The sequence below is a fragment of the Sphaerodactylus townsendi genome, linkage group LG11 (assembly GCF_021028975.2).
Source record: "Sphaerodactylus townsendi isolate TG3544 linkage group LG11, MPM_Stown_v2.3, whole genome shotgun sequence".
Classification (NCBI taxonomy): domain Eukaryota; kingdom Metazoa; phylum Chordata; class Lepidosauria; order Squamata; family Sphaerodactylidae; genus Sphaerodactylus; species Sphaerodactylus townsendi.
The window spans coordinates 41,534,288-41,550,649 of NC_059435.1; the positions used below are offsets into that span (position 1 = coordinate 41,534,288).

At 43.4% G+C, this 16,362-nt stretch overlaps 1 protein-coding gene across 1 annotated transcript in view; it reads left to right on the forward strand.

Annotated features, from left to right (window-relative positions):
• Positions 1–5,678: 5,678 nt before the first annotated feature.
• The window catches only part of GSDME (gasdermin E), a 31,016-nt gene continuing 20,332 nt past the window's right edge, over positions 5,679–16,362 (forward strand). Inside the window, exons 1-3 of the mRNA XM_048511671.1 lie at positions 5,679–5,856; positions 12,781–13,017; positions 15,820–16,012. Coding sequence (XP_048367628.1) covers positions 12,807–13,017; positions 15,820–16,012 — 404 coding nt within the window. The 5' untranslated portion in view covers positions 5,679–5,856; positions 12,781–12,806. The remainder of the gene's footprint in view (positions 5,857–12,780; positions 13,018–15,819; positions 16,013–16,362) is intronic.

Genomic DNA, 16,362 nt, shown 5'->3' on the forward strand with positions numbered 1-16,362 from the left:
AACATTCCCCACAAACACACGATATGCTCAATGGGTCTGTTCTTTCTCGTCCTGATTGGATGTTGTGTTGTGGCGGGAACTTTTAAAAAACTTTTTTTGCACGCAGCTCCGGCGCTACGTAGATGCATAGGCAGAATTTCCCCACCTCTGCATTTGAGAAGATTTCTTCTGATTGGCAACTGTGTTGGAACGGGAACACTACTCTGCCCCTGATTGAAAATTCATGTTATTCTTATTTTCGTTTTAACGTTCGAACGTAGCCACGCGTAAACAATTTTATCAACAACATAGTACCATAGCTTCGTATTTATGTTTATTCCTAGTCATGCCCAGTGCAGCACCAAAAAAAGACTGTGTGCGCTCTGATTGGCTGGAAGGTTCGAGGGGCGGGAACAATAAGCTGTGTCTGTCCCCTGTTTCCCCCCACAGAACCAGCTTAAGCACATGATTCAGAAAAAGGTGCACTTCAATGCAGGTTCCGAAAAAACGGGTGATGGGTGGGGGACGCGTGCCAGAAACGGGATGAAGCCATGTTTGGCACTTAAGTCATGAGGAGTCCTTGCTTAAACCATGATTTTTGCCATGAGTATCATGGGATAAATTGACTGTGGGAAATCGCTCAGTGAGGAGCTCCAAATATTTTATACAAAAAGATTATTTTATTCTTTCCACTTTGGAATTCCAGGCATTGATCCACAAAGGGATCCCATATAAAAGCTGGGGAATAGCTTTCATGCTGAAAACTTTCAAGGCGGTAGGTATAAATCTATTGCCTCTTGTAAAGAACTTCTCAACGCCAGCCACTGTGGAACTACAAGCTTTCACAGCAAGATCTTTATGTTTGGATCAGTGTGCGCTGTGATGGAAGACAATCCCCAGATATTTGCAAAATTTAACTTGTTCAACAGGTGCATCATTAAGTATCCACCTAGTGGGCTTAGAGTAATTGGAAAACACAATCACTTTAGATTTAGAGGGATTAATGGATGATTTCATCACTGGTGATTAATCCTGGGATAGCCACCCGAAATATTCAGGTTCCCTCGAGATCTCCTCACAGCCGAACCATGGAACACAGATCAGTCCCATTTCTGGCGCCCCCCCCCCCCCCTTATCAAGGGATTTTCCTGGACCTGCTTGTATATGCACCTTTTTGGGAAAAACACTCCAATGGGAGCTAATAGGAGATGGGGGCTACACATTTGAGGGTCCATACTTTTGGCCCCCATTAACCAAACTTCACCAACCTGGGTGGTATCATCAGGAGGGTCTCCTAAAGATACTCTGGAATTTTGGTGCTGCTAGCTTAAAAATGCACCCCGACAGCAGGCACCTCCCCAAGGGGCAGGCCTAGATGTCTTCACTAGAAACATGCTGCAGTGAGGATGTTGGAACCTGGATGAAAAGGTGCCAATTCTTTTGAAACTTGGTTGTATCTAGATTAAATTTTCAGTGGGAATTCGGCCATGGATAATGAATTTCAAGTGCAGTACTCACTACACTTAGCCAAGAGGCAATTTAGGCCAGCCCTTGTTCTGGACAGGAGCTTAATTCACAGTTCAGAACAATGGACTGCCTTCCCCAAGGGTTGAATAGAGATTCTTATCTCACTACAGTTAGATTTGAGTGCAGTAGCACCTTAAAAACTAGCAGGCGTTGAAGAGTACAAGCTTTCAAGAATCAATTCTCCCTTAATCAGACATGACTTTTGTTCGTCTGTGAGGTACTATTGGACTTGAATCTATTCTACTGCAAACCAACATGGCAACCCTCAAAAATGATCTCACTACAGATGCTAACTTTCGGGGGGGGGGGGGCTCCAGCTGACATGTTTTGAAAACTCTATTCCTTTAATTCAGGACACTGTCCTAGTCCGTTCCAGGACTTGGTATGGGCAAGAACAGAGAGAAAGGAAGCTCTACTCACTGTAACTCCAGACCAATAAAGAACAAACCGTGTTGCCATTTAAAACAATTCTGTCTTCTTATTATGATACTTAGCATTAGGAACACAACACTGGAGATGAAGGAATAATTAAAAACCTCAACAAGAAAACTACAAAAAACATTAGCAGAAACATTAGCAGAAACATACAGCAAGGTATTTTTTGTGAAGTCCAACAGCTTTCCCCAAAGTGCACTTCGTTACTCAAAAGTACTTACTCCTGTTGGCCACAGAATAACCAAAAGAGTTTTTGGGCTAAAATACTTACATCCCAATTTCTGCAGATATTGTACTGAATCATTCCAAGTACTGCAGCAGCTATTTTTAAAACTTTCTGTCCCAACAGCTTCAGTTCGGTCTACAGAGTATCTTTCTACTGCTTTTCATGTAACAATTGTGTTATCAACATGCTTGCCATATTTCCTGAATTTCCAGTTCATGAGTCTAGTAGTGTATTGGACAATGTATTGGGACGTTGACTTGTATGGTTGTGGAATTTATTTCCCACCATCAGAAGGGCAATGTTATTATATTTTGCAGGTAGTGAAGCACACCAGTTTTTCAAAACATTACCTAATACAGGAGACAGCAACAATTATAAAAAGCAAAATTAGCACTTAAATACTTTAAACCAAAACAAAATAGACTTTGAACAATATACTTTTTGACAAGCACACTAAAAAGATGAAATGGGTATCACACTAGGTTATGCCACCATGCACATTCATGTGAGTTTGCACACAGTGACCATGGAATAAAGGTACAAATACTGCAAGGATGTTCATCAACCAAGATCAAGAGGCACATTTTGAGAGAACCTCAGATGACTCTCAACAAGACACCTGACACTCCTTGAGTGAATGAAATGTCTGAAAGTTATGTACAGTAGCAGAAAGGAAACACTCAGCACAAATAGAAACTGCTGAGCACTTCAGAAATAGTCCAGTAAGAGCCATCCAGCACATCTCCAAGATGGCAATAAATTTCCTAGTGCACAACAATTGGTCCTGGAGGCAACATAGATAGCCTTCTACAATTGTGGAGGATTCTATCCATTAAATGGCACTTGTCCTGCAAAGGAGCTGTTTGTCACAACTGTAGAAAACAGGATAACTACGCAAGGGTCTGAGATCCTCACAATTTGCCTCAAACATGTACCACCACAGCCCAAACAAAGTAAACGCTGTTCAGGGTGACCTTCCAGAAAAAGATAGCTCATATGTGTACAGATGTTTCCCACTACTTCCACACAAAATGGTCAGCCACATTGTCATATCTTAATACAAGGATACAGAATTCAAGTTCTAATTGATACTGGTGCGTAAGTCAACAGGATGTCTCAGAGAGCCTATGATGAAATCCCTCAGAAGTCACCTCTGCAAACCATAACTTCCATGGAACTTAACAGCCACGATCAACATCTGGCATGTTCCAAATTCACTTTGCCTTTATCTGTTATATATGCCCAGTATATGTAGTGACCAGTTGCACTGATTAGGCCTAATGAAAATGATCAGAGCTGTATACTCTGATGGCCTCCAAGCTCATGAGGCCCTGTTTTAAGGAACTGGCAGGTTTCATGGCAAACAAGTTAAACGCCACATTAATGATGCTGTTCAGCCAGCTGTTCTTCCTCATGACATAGACACATTCTTTTCCACTTCAGAAAACTAGTTGAAGAACAACTGTGGGGTCTGGAACAACCTGACATCATTGAGCATCCAGAGGGCCCTACCCCCTGGGTCTCTCCAATAATAGTGGCCCAAAAACCTAGGTAAATATGAATTAGTGTGGATTCATGCCTGCCTAACCAGGCTATCAAATGTGAAAGATGTATTACTCCCAATGTGGATGACATTACTGCGGATCTCAATGGTGCACAATTCTTCTCAAAGTTTGACCTCAACTTCATCCTTAGTCCACTTTAAAAACTAACTTCCATTTGCTCCTGCAAACTTTCCTTGTTCAGGTAGGTACTTAAGGTATTTACTATATTGGCAGTTCTTTGGCTGAAGATGGGTTCTGGTTATTTTATTTTTTTTGTTAGAAGGACAAAAGAAAATCCCCCATCCCTCCCGCCTGCCCAGGAGAGGACAAATGTGGGTGAGAGATTACATTATAATGTTTACTGTCTACATAGGAAAAGATAAAAAAATCCCTCATCTGTTTTCTGTGCATATTGCCGGGGGGGGGGGGGGGGCGCAGAGAGTGTTTCGCAAGAACCTTGCAACATTGTCCACTGCTGTTATCTCTAGCTGAGGGAGGGTGCAAATTTAGAGTGGAGAAAGGTAAATCCCATTATCAATCGAGGCTAGTGTTGTTATTTATTTACTTTACCTATAGGCTGCCTGTCTCTCAATAAACTCAAGGTGGATAAAAATCTATGCAATTGTAGAGAATAAAACATCCAATAAACAATGCAACTGGCCTAATATTGCAGAATTGGTGGACAATGTGCACCACCACTGCCTAGTCTTGAGCATGGGGAATGAGTGTTACAACCTGCCATGCACAGTGATCATGATATTTCTAAAGGAGTGAGGTTGACGATAACAAGATCCTTGAGAGCAGGGGCGGAGCGAGGGGGGAAATGCATCCGGGGCACACTCAATACATGTTTTCAAGAGGCAGAGACGTAGACAAGCACATAGGATATTTCTGGGGACTAATTTTGCTATCAGCATCCATTATCTAATAGTGGTCCATTGTGCACAGCAAATGTATCATGGGTTTCCCATTTTTCCCATTCACACGCGTGCTGTGCAGGCAGCAATTGGAGCCTACAGAAACAAGCTTTTGCGCCTTCAAATGAAGACACTTCTCTATTTCCTGTAACACATGCATAGCTACACAGGTATGCAGAAATGAGCCCCCTCGGCCATAGCGATCATCCCACAATACAATTGGCTGCACCTCCTTAGCTGTGCACCTGCAACACACAAAATTTAAAAAGGGACCTCCCTGCAACAACAGAGTGGCGGATTCTCCCTGACTGTAAACAGCACAGTGGAAAGGAGGGAAATAAAGCACCTTTTTGCCTGGCTGTTCGTGCAGGAGCAGCTCCAACCCAAGATTTTGCAAAAGGATCTCTGGTTTAGTGATTTCGAAAATCCCGTATTGAGGGAAACAAAATGGACAGCTCATTTTGGGCATGGGATTTGTGTGAAGTCTCCCCCCCAAATGGTTTACATAGTTGTTGTGGGTTTTCTGGGCTGTGTGGCCGTGGCCTGGTAGGTCTTGTTCCTAACGTTTCGCCTGCATCTGTGACTGGCATCTTCAGAGGTGTATCACAGAGAGAAGGGTTTACATAGTGTTCTAATATTTCCCTTGTGCGGAATCCACCAGTTAATTCCCAGGCATGTTTACAGGGAAGCGAGTCCTACGGGGTTCAGCAGAATTCCAATAAATGTCCAAGCAGCTTGCACTGGAAAGCGCCTCAAATCTTCCCGGGACCCACAGAGACCCCTAGTCCTGAAAACAGCTCACTAGGAGACCTGGCCCCAGTCGCCACAAAACCAGCCCATGCCTCAGGCTGTGGCAAAAGTCACAACTAGTTCAAACTGCTCCCGCTCTCATGCCGAAGCTTTGCCTTCGCTCCTTCACAAGCAAACCAGTGCAAAAGGGAGAGTCAACGTCAAAGAAAAGGGCAAGAGGGAGGGCGCCTGTCTTGCCACCGCGTCCCCCGGTCCAGAGTTCACTCCTCCTCCTCCTCCTCCCTCCTCAGGAGTCAGCGGGGCGGGGCGGGAGAAGTTGGAGAGCACAACAGGCCCAGCCAAAGGAGAGGGCGTGGCGCCCCGACTGATGGACGAGGGCAAACCATGGGCAGCGAGCCAGTCGGGCCGGAGCGCCGGTGAGCGGCTTGGGGCGGTGAGCGGAGGTCGCCCACGGGTCACGGCAGTCCTGCCACTGTGGGTAAGCGTAGCCCCCTCCGGCGACAATTGCTCGCCGCCTTCTCCTCCTCCTCCTCCTCCTCCTCCTTTCTTGCCTCGTTGTGGTCGCTCTCGCTTTCTTCCCTGTGCCTGGCAGCAGGGCTTTGTGTGCGTCTCAGTCAGCCCAGAGCATCCATCTGGGGAGCAGCTCGCGGCTTTAGCGCGCCCCTGTGAACAAGGGCAGCCTACAGGTGGCTGCCCCTTTCTCCCGAGAGTGACTGGCCCACGGGCGCCATGTGAATGTCTAGGGCAGAGTGGGATCTGGACCCCGGGCTGTCTCGTCTTACTTAGTCTCTGTCGGCTCTGTTTCATTTGAAAACATAAGATCAGTCTACTCCAGCATCTTTTTTTCCTGCAGCCAGATGGAAGCCCACCAACAAGGCATGCATGCAGTAGCCCAGCCTTGTGGTTGGCCTCACTAACTGATATTCAAAGATTTGTTGCCTCTAGATATGGAGGTTCCCTTCTGCTATCCTGGTGAACAGCAAGGTCTGTCTTCCTTGGATGGATTCGTTTTTAAATAGGCTATCTAAAAGTAACTGACTGTCACCCCACATCTTGCAGCAGTGAATTCCATAAAACTGATCCCATGTTGTGTGAATTTCCTGAAGCACATTTGATCTGCTGATCCCACACTCAGCGTTGCCAGAAGTGGAGAATAATTGCCATCTGTCCGCTTTTTCTGGTTTGTCATTTTATAAACTACTGGCCCGTTTCTTTGTCTCATCTGTAAACCCCAAGCGCTTTACCCTGCTGTCCAATCTGTTAGTAGTTTCTTGTGCTCATCCCATGACTATAGAACGTATTTTCCCATCTTAATTGCTTGCTCTGTTGTGCATAGGCACACTTGCACATGCATATGATGTAACACTTCACACTTGTTTTCTCCATTCTCCAAATTATATATTATGGATTAAAAGTACTTTTTGTATAGGTTTGAGAGAGTTAAGCTCCCTCACTCTCTCCCCCCGCCAGCTCTGCTGTTTGTAACCTTGTGTGTTTGTGCATTCATAATCTATGCTAATATTTCACGAATCTAATTAAATGGGCTCAGGCTCACAAAAGTTTATACCACAGCAAATTTGTTAGTTTTTCAGGTGCCACAAGGCTCTTGGCTGTGGAATTGTCACACTTTGTGTACACCATTGTGCATGCTTTCAAGGCACAGTTTGTGTGCACATCCTGGCCTCTGCCTTTCTCCAGCACATGACTACCGGTACATAGACTGTATTATCCCCACATATTTGACTAGGCTTTCTATTTGTACAGGCTTCACATATTTATGATCCTATCATGACAATAGGAAGCAGTTTTCTTGGTATTACGGTATGTTATAGCCACGGATCCTCTCCTCTAGTCCTACTTTGACCTGTTGTGCCCCTTCCTAGCTGTCCAAAGTTGTGAGGTTGACTGTACTATTTGTGTCTTATTTTCACTCTTAACAGTAAAGAGATGTTTACGTGACACTGCCAGGGCCAGCTCTTCCACTAGGCAAACCTAGACAATCAGTCACCAAGCATACCAGAGATGGAGGGGCAACAACCAGTCCTGCCAGCCCTACTGTAGCATTGAGGTCTCTTGCAGCAAGTCACAATCCTGGGAGGAGCCCTCAGCCCCAGTGGCTGGGTGGCAGGGATCCTGCCCCCCTTTCATCACAGCGGTGACAACCCACTTTCCAGCCCCAATCCTCTTCCTTTTTCCCTCACTGCCTCCTGTCTCTGTGGCAGGGAGCAGCAAGAAGAGTGGGTGTAGCCTCACCTCACTACCTCCACACCCTGCCGGTCTGTGCATGGAGGGCAGGCTCTTCCTTCACACCTTGCCTCACTGTCTGGGGAAGAGGATGGCACTACTTCACCGCTGCACCTTCTGGTGCTGAGCAAGGATGGTGGGCACCGCCTTACTTCTACATGGAAAAGGAAGGCAGGTGCCATCTTCTTACCTCCCCCATGATCAAGTAGTTAGGCAGGCACTGAAGCCTAGGGCCAGTCCTGGAAACAGACCCAGTATGTAAAACAGGAGTGCTACAGTAGACGTAGGTGGCTACATTGGTCCACAGCAAATTCCAAAACCAAATCCATGCAATACTTTTTATTAAGACCAGTCAAAATAACAGAACAGTCTGTGCATTTCTATGCAGATCTACCCCAGTGATCCAGTGGGCTTTGAATAAAGTCATTCTGCGTAGGAATACATTGGTAGTGTGCATAACTCTCAGGCAAGAATTTTAAAAAACAAAAAAAAGGAGAGGGGGAGATTTATAAGGCCCCTCTGTCACCATCTCCTTTGGAATGTTTGCAGGGTGCAGGGAGTGGCCAGTATCAGGTTGCACTCTTGGCATTCTGGGAAGAAAAAGCAAAAAAACAGAAGCCATCTGTAGAAGGTACATACATGAGTGCTGTCAAGTTGCAACCAACGTAGGGTGACCCCAGTAAGGGATTTTAAAGTCAAGTGAGCAGTGGAGGTGGTTTGCTGGAGTTTTCCTTGGTGGACTCCCATGCCCCCTGGGCTTAGTTTCTATCTCACAAGATTGGTCTGCCTTCCCTTTCATATAGTCCATAAAAACTGATCATTAACCAAATGTTTCTGCTGCCAGAGTTTCTTAAAAGGTTGTAAGCAACTTAACTTGGAACATTACAATATCAGTAAAAACAGATTTGTCACAAATAGCTGATGGTTTTGATATGTTCTCTCCCCCTTCCCTTTCATATAATGTGTCTGTTTCATACAATGAGCTCCTTGCCTGAAAATAAGGTGGCCAAGTTGTTGTACAAAGGTGTAGCAACAAAAATAACATGTCAAACTGTGGCCAGTAGATTTATTTATTTTTAAAGGGCTGGGGAATCTGCTACCGCATTAGGGAACTTTGAGTCACCACCTACTAGCTTGGGGGATGCTTCTTTTGCCAGTGCAAACCAAGCAGCTTGTTAATGACAAACCTGATATGACCTACTGTGATATCCTCCTTATCCTTCAACTTCACCCTCAGGGAGAACTCCAAAACACTTTGGTTGTGAGTTAACTCTGATGTAATTTCTATTATAAGGAAGTCTTTGAGATAATTAGTTGACATTTGCAGTTCTCCCACCCTGAGTAAATCCAGCCCTACTCAATACTCTGCAAGTCTAATGCAATTACATTTATAGCTGTGTATCTGAAGCTGATCTGAAGGCCAAACTGCAAATGCCATTTCTGTGTTCATTTTAAAATACTTAAAAAAAATTTTTTTTCAAATGCAGCCACTGGAGCTGCTTTTTCAAGGAAAATAGATTTGGGATGTAGTTCTTAGGCCTTTCAGCCAGGGGTGTAGGGCAAGAAAATGGTGCCCCCCCCCCCCCATGTTCCCCTGTGACCTCGCCTCCCGTGGCCATGACTGCAACCCTGGCTTCACTTACATTTTTCTGCAGGCTGAAAATGGGACAGGCTGGTGGGGTGGGGCCAGGCCTCGCAAGGCGGGGCAGGGCGAGGCAAGGTGAGGGAAGAAGGGGCAGAGTTTCGAGGCAATTTTCCACCTCCGTCAGCGCTCATCCGGTGCACAGCGCAACCCCCTGTCCCCTTATAGCTACACCTCCATTTTCAGCCTTATCTTGCTGAAAATAAAATATCTACCACTAAGTAGTTTATAACCCTGCTATGAAAAAATATGAGTACCTGTTTTTCCCCCAGTTGAGGGAAAATCAATTCAAGGTTGCTTTTGTCAGTGATAAAAAGATAAGGAAAGAAGAAGTTATTTTTATTTATTAATTCGGCTTTTATACCGCCCGATCCCCGAAGTTAAAGAGTTTTCTTTCCCAGTTATGTTTTTCGCCTTGAAAAAAACAGCCATGGTGGTTACACTTGCAAAAAGGGGGAAAGAGACAAAAGAAAAATACCCAGTAGGGTTTGTCCCTCACTGTCATGCATTGCTAATACACAAATCTTGTTTTTACCAGGGTTATGTGCTATTTACTGCCAGGCAAAGAATGAATCTATTCTGCTTTAAGGTTTGAGCAGTTCCTGTTTTAACTCTGTTTTTTCCTATATATGCTACATCACTGTGGATTGCGGTTAGCTTGGTTTAAGTTCCATATTCAGAATAGACATTCATTAAAAGTCAGAGTTTGCATAAAAAATGGATGCATATGCTAATGCATGTAATTGACAATCTGCTCCTTGCGTATCTGAACAATTCTGTAGCACATTTTAACAAAAGTCAAACTTGTAAGCAATGTAATATTCTCTGTTATCTGCAAATACAGTCTTCAAATTAATGTTGAATGTATGTCTGCAGCTTTTATTTCTGTGCCCCGCCTCCCTTCATTTTGTGATATGTACCAAAATATTTCACCGATGTGGGCTGTCTTCCTTTATCATAAAATCACAAAGTTGTAAGAAACCACAAGGGCAGCTCCCTGCCATGCAGGAACACATAATCAAAACACTCTCGACAGAGGGCCTTTCAGACAAAGTTTAAAAACCTCCAAAGAAGACTCTACTACCCTCCAAAGCACTGTATTCCACTGTCAAATAGTGTTATTCATTCCTATTTGCTTTTCAGGGTTTTTTATTGTTTGGAGCCTGGAATTTGGGGGCTGACCCTGTCTGAATAGCCCAAGTTAGCCTGATCTCATCAAATTTCAGGAGCAAAGCGGGGTTGACCCTGGCAAATGGTTGGATGGAAGACCTCCAAGGAGTATCAGGATCGTGATATGATGGAGGCAGGCAACGGCAAACCACCTCTGAACATCTCTTTCCTTGAAAACCCACCAGGGATCTCCATAAGCCAGATGTGACTTGATAGCAAAAAAACAACCCCTTGGTTGTTGTACCAAGTGCAAGTATGCATATGCCACCAATATAAATGGCACTTCTTGCCATTTAGTGTGCGGGACCCAATCCTTTTCCAGTTATCACATGGAAAAGCAGTGGTTTGTACATATTGCTGCCATTTACAGCGGGGTGGATTTGATTTAAATCAAATCAATTTAACTGACAATTTAAATCACAATTAATATCACTAGCCAGTAAGACTTGATTAGAATTACGGGGTTTTTTTTTACATAAAGACTCATTCTTACTGGTATAACCTGAACATTTACAACCAGATGAAGGTTTCAGTTTTTTGGGGGAAAAACTTTTCAGATTATATCAAAAATTACTCATTTGGTTTTACCATTAGAAGTACATAGGTAAATAATTATGAAATTATTGCAAAGTGAACTGTCTCCAGTTTAATAGGTCAGCAACTCATATATGGACAACATTTCTACTGTAACTTGTTGAAAGGAAAAAAAATAATTATTACCTTAATTTAAACAGTTTTATTTAGCCAAAACAATTACATTATAGCCTATGTATTCTTGTATTGCTTAAACATCCATGTTTGTTAACTGATGTATTTAAACAAAACTTATTTTTAAAAACATAGACTGTCAGCCAAGTCTATACATGGAAAACCTAAAATACTCTATCTCACTCATCTTCATCTTCATTATCTTGTTTGTTTTGTTTATTATCTGGAAAAGAAAAACAAGTTTTCCTGCTTTATCAGCTCCCCACTGTTTTCTCAATTTTGAATGAATGAATCCAGAGGAAGAGGGTATTCTGTCTATGCCAGTAGAAGATGCATCTGCTGTTAAAAGTGAAATAATTACTTCAATGGTCTCTAAAACCAAATGCTTAATTAGTGACCTCCACCAGTTCACTGGTATGACTTTTTAAAAGACATCATTGGCAAAAATATATTTCTTTTAAAATAATTTTTAATTAATTTTTAAAACTACATCAACTGCAAGATGGTGGACCCACCATCCTACATGAAGAGAAAAAACAGATATGAAATTCAAAATGTCATCCTCAATCTCCCAGAAAATAGCCAATAACCCACATAGTGACATTTAGTAAAGAAGAGATCAGAATCACAAAGTAATGGAAAGGAACAAATTTAACTGGTTCCCATTTTGCCTTCACACCATGTATAATATTTCCAACCAACTAAACCCCTTTTTCGTCTAAACCAGCTTATGTTATTATTGTTCCCATCTTTTCTTTTTTGGCTCACCATTTGCATTTCCATTCTGCTTTCCATTCATTTACAGAAGAGGGGTCGGTTGGTTTGGATCTTGCCCAATGTGTTTTACGTACATATCTTGAAATGTGACTGTGACAATCCCCCTGCTAATCTTTGCAGTACAGATAAGATTTTTCAGGAACTGTTGTAGACTTGGCAATGTCTCCTTGTTGAGTGCACACTTGGAGGGAAGAAGGTGTTTGACTCTGTAATGTGTGAAGCTTGTGTCAAAGGAGCTTTCTCACCTGAACACTCAAGCTGCTCAGACATCACAAACAAACTGGAGCTTGAGCACAGACTTGAGTGGTCAGACTTTTGTGCTATGCCTTCTCATACAGCGTGCTTACAGATGGACATTGTCAATCAGCTCCATTTAACATGACAGCTGAATGTGGGAACATGAAGTAATTAGAGTTTTCTTTCCTAGTTTCTGGGATGTTTAAAACCTTGATTTAATTAATATTAAAGATCCCAGTTACTTGGAAAGATAGAAATTCTTGTTTGCATTCAGATGCCATGATTAACTGGAGTTAGTAGAAGACTCTCCTTTTCAATCTTGGCACTCTGTGCAATGGGAGAGAAGGAAGACAGCAGGCCAGCCATGCAGTTAGCCAGGTTGGTGATTTTCAAGAATATTCGTCTATGATGTCTAAATTCAGCCATGGTTAGCTGGTGGAGCCTAAACCATTAGAACTGGTTGTGTTAAGAATGTAGTTATCTCTGATTTGGACTTGAAAAACACTGCAGATGCAGTTTGTTTTGGAGATGACTGTCCAAGTTGGTATCTTCATAAAAAATGTAAACTGCTTGTGCTGCTTTTCATGATAACTGTATTTGCCAAATTTCCTTTTGTTCCATAAGGTGCTGCAACAACATTTCCTGCAAGGATGTTTGCCAAAGCAACAAAGAATTTTGTGAGAGAGGTTGACTGTGGAGGAGACTTGATCCCGGTGTCACGACTCAATGACTTAGATAAATTTCAGCTCCTGAGCTTGGTAACCAAGAAGAAGAAAACCTGGTGTTGGCAGAAGCCAAAGTACCACCTGTTGTCAGTCACACTGAATGATGTCCTCGCTGAAGGCGATCGCATAAAACCAGGTAAAACAACAGCTCCAGGTGTTAAGGCAAGGTGAAGTTATGACTATCAAGTGTTTCATATCTGAATTGTGGCAGATGTGTCTGCTTACCTTTTATTTTTATTTTTTTTTAGAACTTTGAAATATTCTGCACTTTCTGGAAAGCAAGCTGTTGCCTTTTTATTGCAGTTTAACTTGTCATCTTGATTTTGTTTTCATTTCAAAAGTATTTACAATGTATTCCAAAGTCGTTTCTCCAGTACAGGCAGTGAAAGATGATTCTGAATGAGGCTGTTGTCTTGAATGATTTCATTTGATGGGTTTGATGTTGTGAAGCATTTATTGGAATGACTGTTAGACATTCTTGCATTTCAGACCCTTTCAGTTTGTAGAGTTCTTCATCCTTGAATATACTGTGGGATATAGTAGGCACTTCCTTTGACTCTTGGGTATCTTAAAAAGATTTCCATAGCCCAGAATCAAAGAGGGCTGTGCATGATTCATCACAGATGCAACTGAAGGCTGAGAACCCCCTGAAAGCCATTCTCACAAGTGCCAGAGAATTCTACTGGTCATAGCTGCATGAAATATGGGAGGGAAATTGGCAAATACCTCTCTTGTGCATGAGCAGAAATATGTGGAGGTGGGGCTTTTTGTTTCCAATTCTATTCTTCAGGGCCAGGAATGGGACTTTCTCCTGGATACCTATTTATCCTTCGCAGTTTATCTCACCCTTCAAATTTCTCCGGACAGTCTATATAACTAACTTCTCTTTCAGGTTTTACCTGCATAACATCCTTGTGAGATAGGTCAGGCTGATATATAGCCCCATCTGGGGTGGGGGGGATTTGCCAGTGGGAGAGGCGTATGGCAGATTTGCCTTCCCCAGGGCACTTGATTTGGCAGATGGGCAAATTTGCCAGCATGCAGCCACCAATGTCCTCCTCCACAGTGGGATGTGGCACTAGATGTGGCGCCAGCATCCCTGCACTCCCGCCACCACTGGCGTAGCAGAGGGAATCTGAGGGCATGACCAGGGGAGGATCTGACACTAGTTGTCTCCCTCCCAGCCATTGCCCATGTTGCGCCAGTGGCTCAGGTTTCGGACTTACACCACCAAAAAGACAGCGTAAGTCCATTGTGGGGAGGCTTTTTTTGCCTTTTAAGCTTCCCTACACCACTGGGAAGCCTCCATGGGAGTAGCAGTCCATCACAGCCACAGCACCATGGCCAGGTGCTCAGCCCATTGATGAGATGCCCATGACCCAGAGATCACTCGGTGAACTTCATGGTTCAGAAACACTATGAACCTAGATCTCCCAGATCTCAGTCTTAACCATGATACCATGCTGGTTCTCAGATAAACTCACTACCTATCTCCCAATAAAGCAAATCACATTTCATCCCCCAATCCTACATTTCTACACCAGCAGATTTGCTTGCAACACTGAAGAAACTGTTCTTCTCAATCCTATTCAAATGTAGTGATATGTGATGTTGTACTGGTCCCATTTGTAAGTATGGGACATTCTAGGGCCGTGGTGGCGAACCTTTGGCACTCCAGATGTTATGGACTACAATTCCCATCAGCCCCTGCCAATTGGCCATGCTGGTAGGGGCTGATAGAATGAGTAAATGCGCCTAGTCGCTAGGGCAAGGAGGTTACCTGTAGGGGAAAAATTGCTGTATGACTTTGCTTATTTCATTTACTAGAACAAGCATTGGCTTTGAAACTGGTACATTTCAGAGCTCAGGATTTGCAGATTGTAGCAAGTGTCCATTCTTCCTTTTAAAAATCTAGTTCCACAGTGGGGCTATTTTGCTGTCCCCATCTGTTGCCATTATGGCACTTGGATGTTTAGATTGTAACGAAAATATGACATGACTTCGTTTTCTGTAAAGTGGCTCAGGGAAACTCAAAGTAGATGAGATTACAGATATCCATTCTCTTCAAAATCTAAATTACAGCTGTACCCAATTCAAGTCAGGGCTGTGAAGAGATAAGTCTTACAGCCCAATCTGTGGGGAGGGGTGTGTGAAACAGCTTCAGAGAGCAGAGCAACCTCCTGCCAATGTGTTTACCCTTTCACCAGCTTGTGGGGCCAGGCCAGGGCTTCCCCGGGGATGAAGCCAATTATAGTCAGTTTCTACCCTGGGTTCACAGGCAGGTATACCGCTGCCCTGAGCTCTAACTTAGCCCTATGGTTTAGCCCGGGACTCAGTCTATTTAGCCCTATGGAGGGTGCTCCAGCCGTGGAGGAAAAGCCCTCTGGAGGCAGTGGGTCGGCACAACAGGGGTGCCATCCCTGGCTGCCTCAAACTGTGGATTGAGCTGCCCATCCTTCGACCTATGCATGGCTTTACTAATCAAAACCACCCCCCTGTACTACTGTGAGCTCTTTGACGGAAGAAAGGACTCGCATGTCTTTTCCTTTAAAATGTTATAACATTTCAATTAACGAAACCATGTGAGGTCTAAGAATTACAAGACTTTCAACCCATTCCTGTAACCTGGAGAACTGCATACCTAGAAGAGCTGCTTTTATTGCTGAAATAAGACCCTCACAGGGCACAAAACCATTCCCATGTTTTTTGGGGGCTTCATTGGCACCATGACCCAGATTCTTCTCTGCCTCTGTTTTCTGGATCACAAGAGCGCACAATGCATGGGCAGGATGGCTCAAGTGCAGTAGACTGGTTAGTAAACTTTTCCATTTGAATGGATTTGATCATTCCTAATTTTACTTTTTGGAAAAGTTTCCCCTCTTCTGTTTTAAAATGCTGATTGTATTGATTTTTGTTGCTATTTATTTTTTCTTCCAAGTTGTTGTGGAATCTGATTTTGTGAAATATGAAGGGAAGTTTGAAGACTATGTCAGTGGGAGCATCGAAACGTCTCTTGGAAAGATCAGTCTCGGAGCAGGTAGAAAAGGCATTGTGACTAGCCACTCATCTTTTGGAAACTTGAAAAAACAAGAAGCTGACATGCAGAATCTTATGAAGGATATCCAGGGAAGGTCAGTCTAGGCTTTAGAGTTGATGTCTGTGTGAAAATTTGTGAAAGAAATTCAGAATCAGCTGGAGAAATATGGGACATGACATGTAGTTGTGTAGAAAAGAACTGTGACCCTCATATTTACAGGACTCCTGATATACTACCCAGAGAGCTTTACACTTTTCTACAGACAATCATCTGGTGTTATCTGGCTGTCCTCAGCAAGGCCAGAGCCTTCTCAGCAGTGGCCATCAGCAGTGGTGGAACTTGCTTAAAGTGACCACAGCGTTGAAAGACTTAAACCAGTTTTGAGGGGCTTGCAATACAGAGATGTTCCTCCAGCCTTCTGGTTGAGACAGCAATGATAATTAC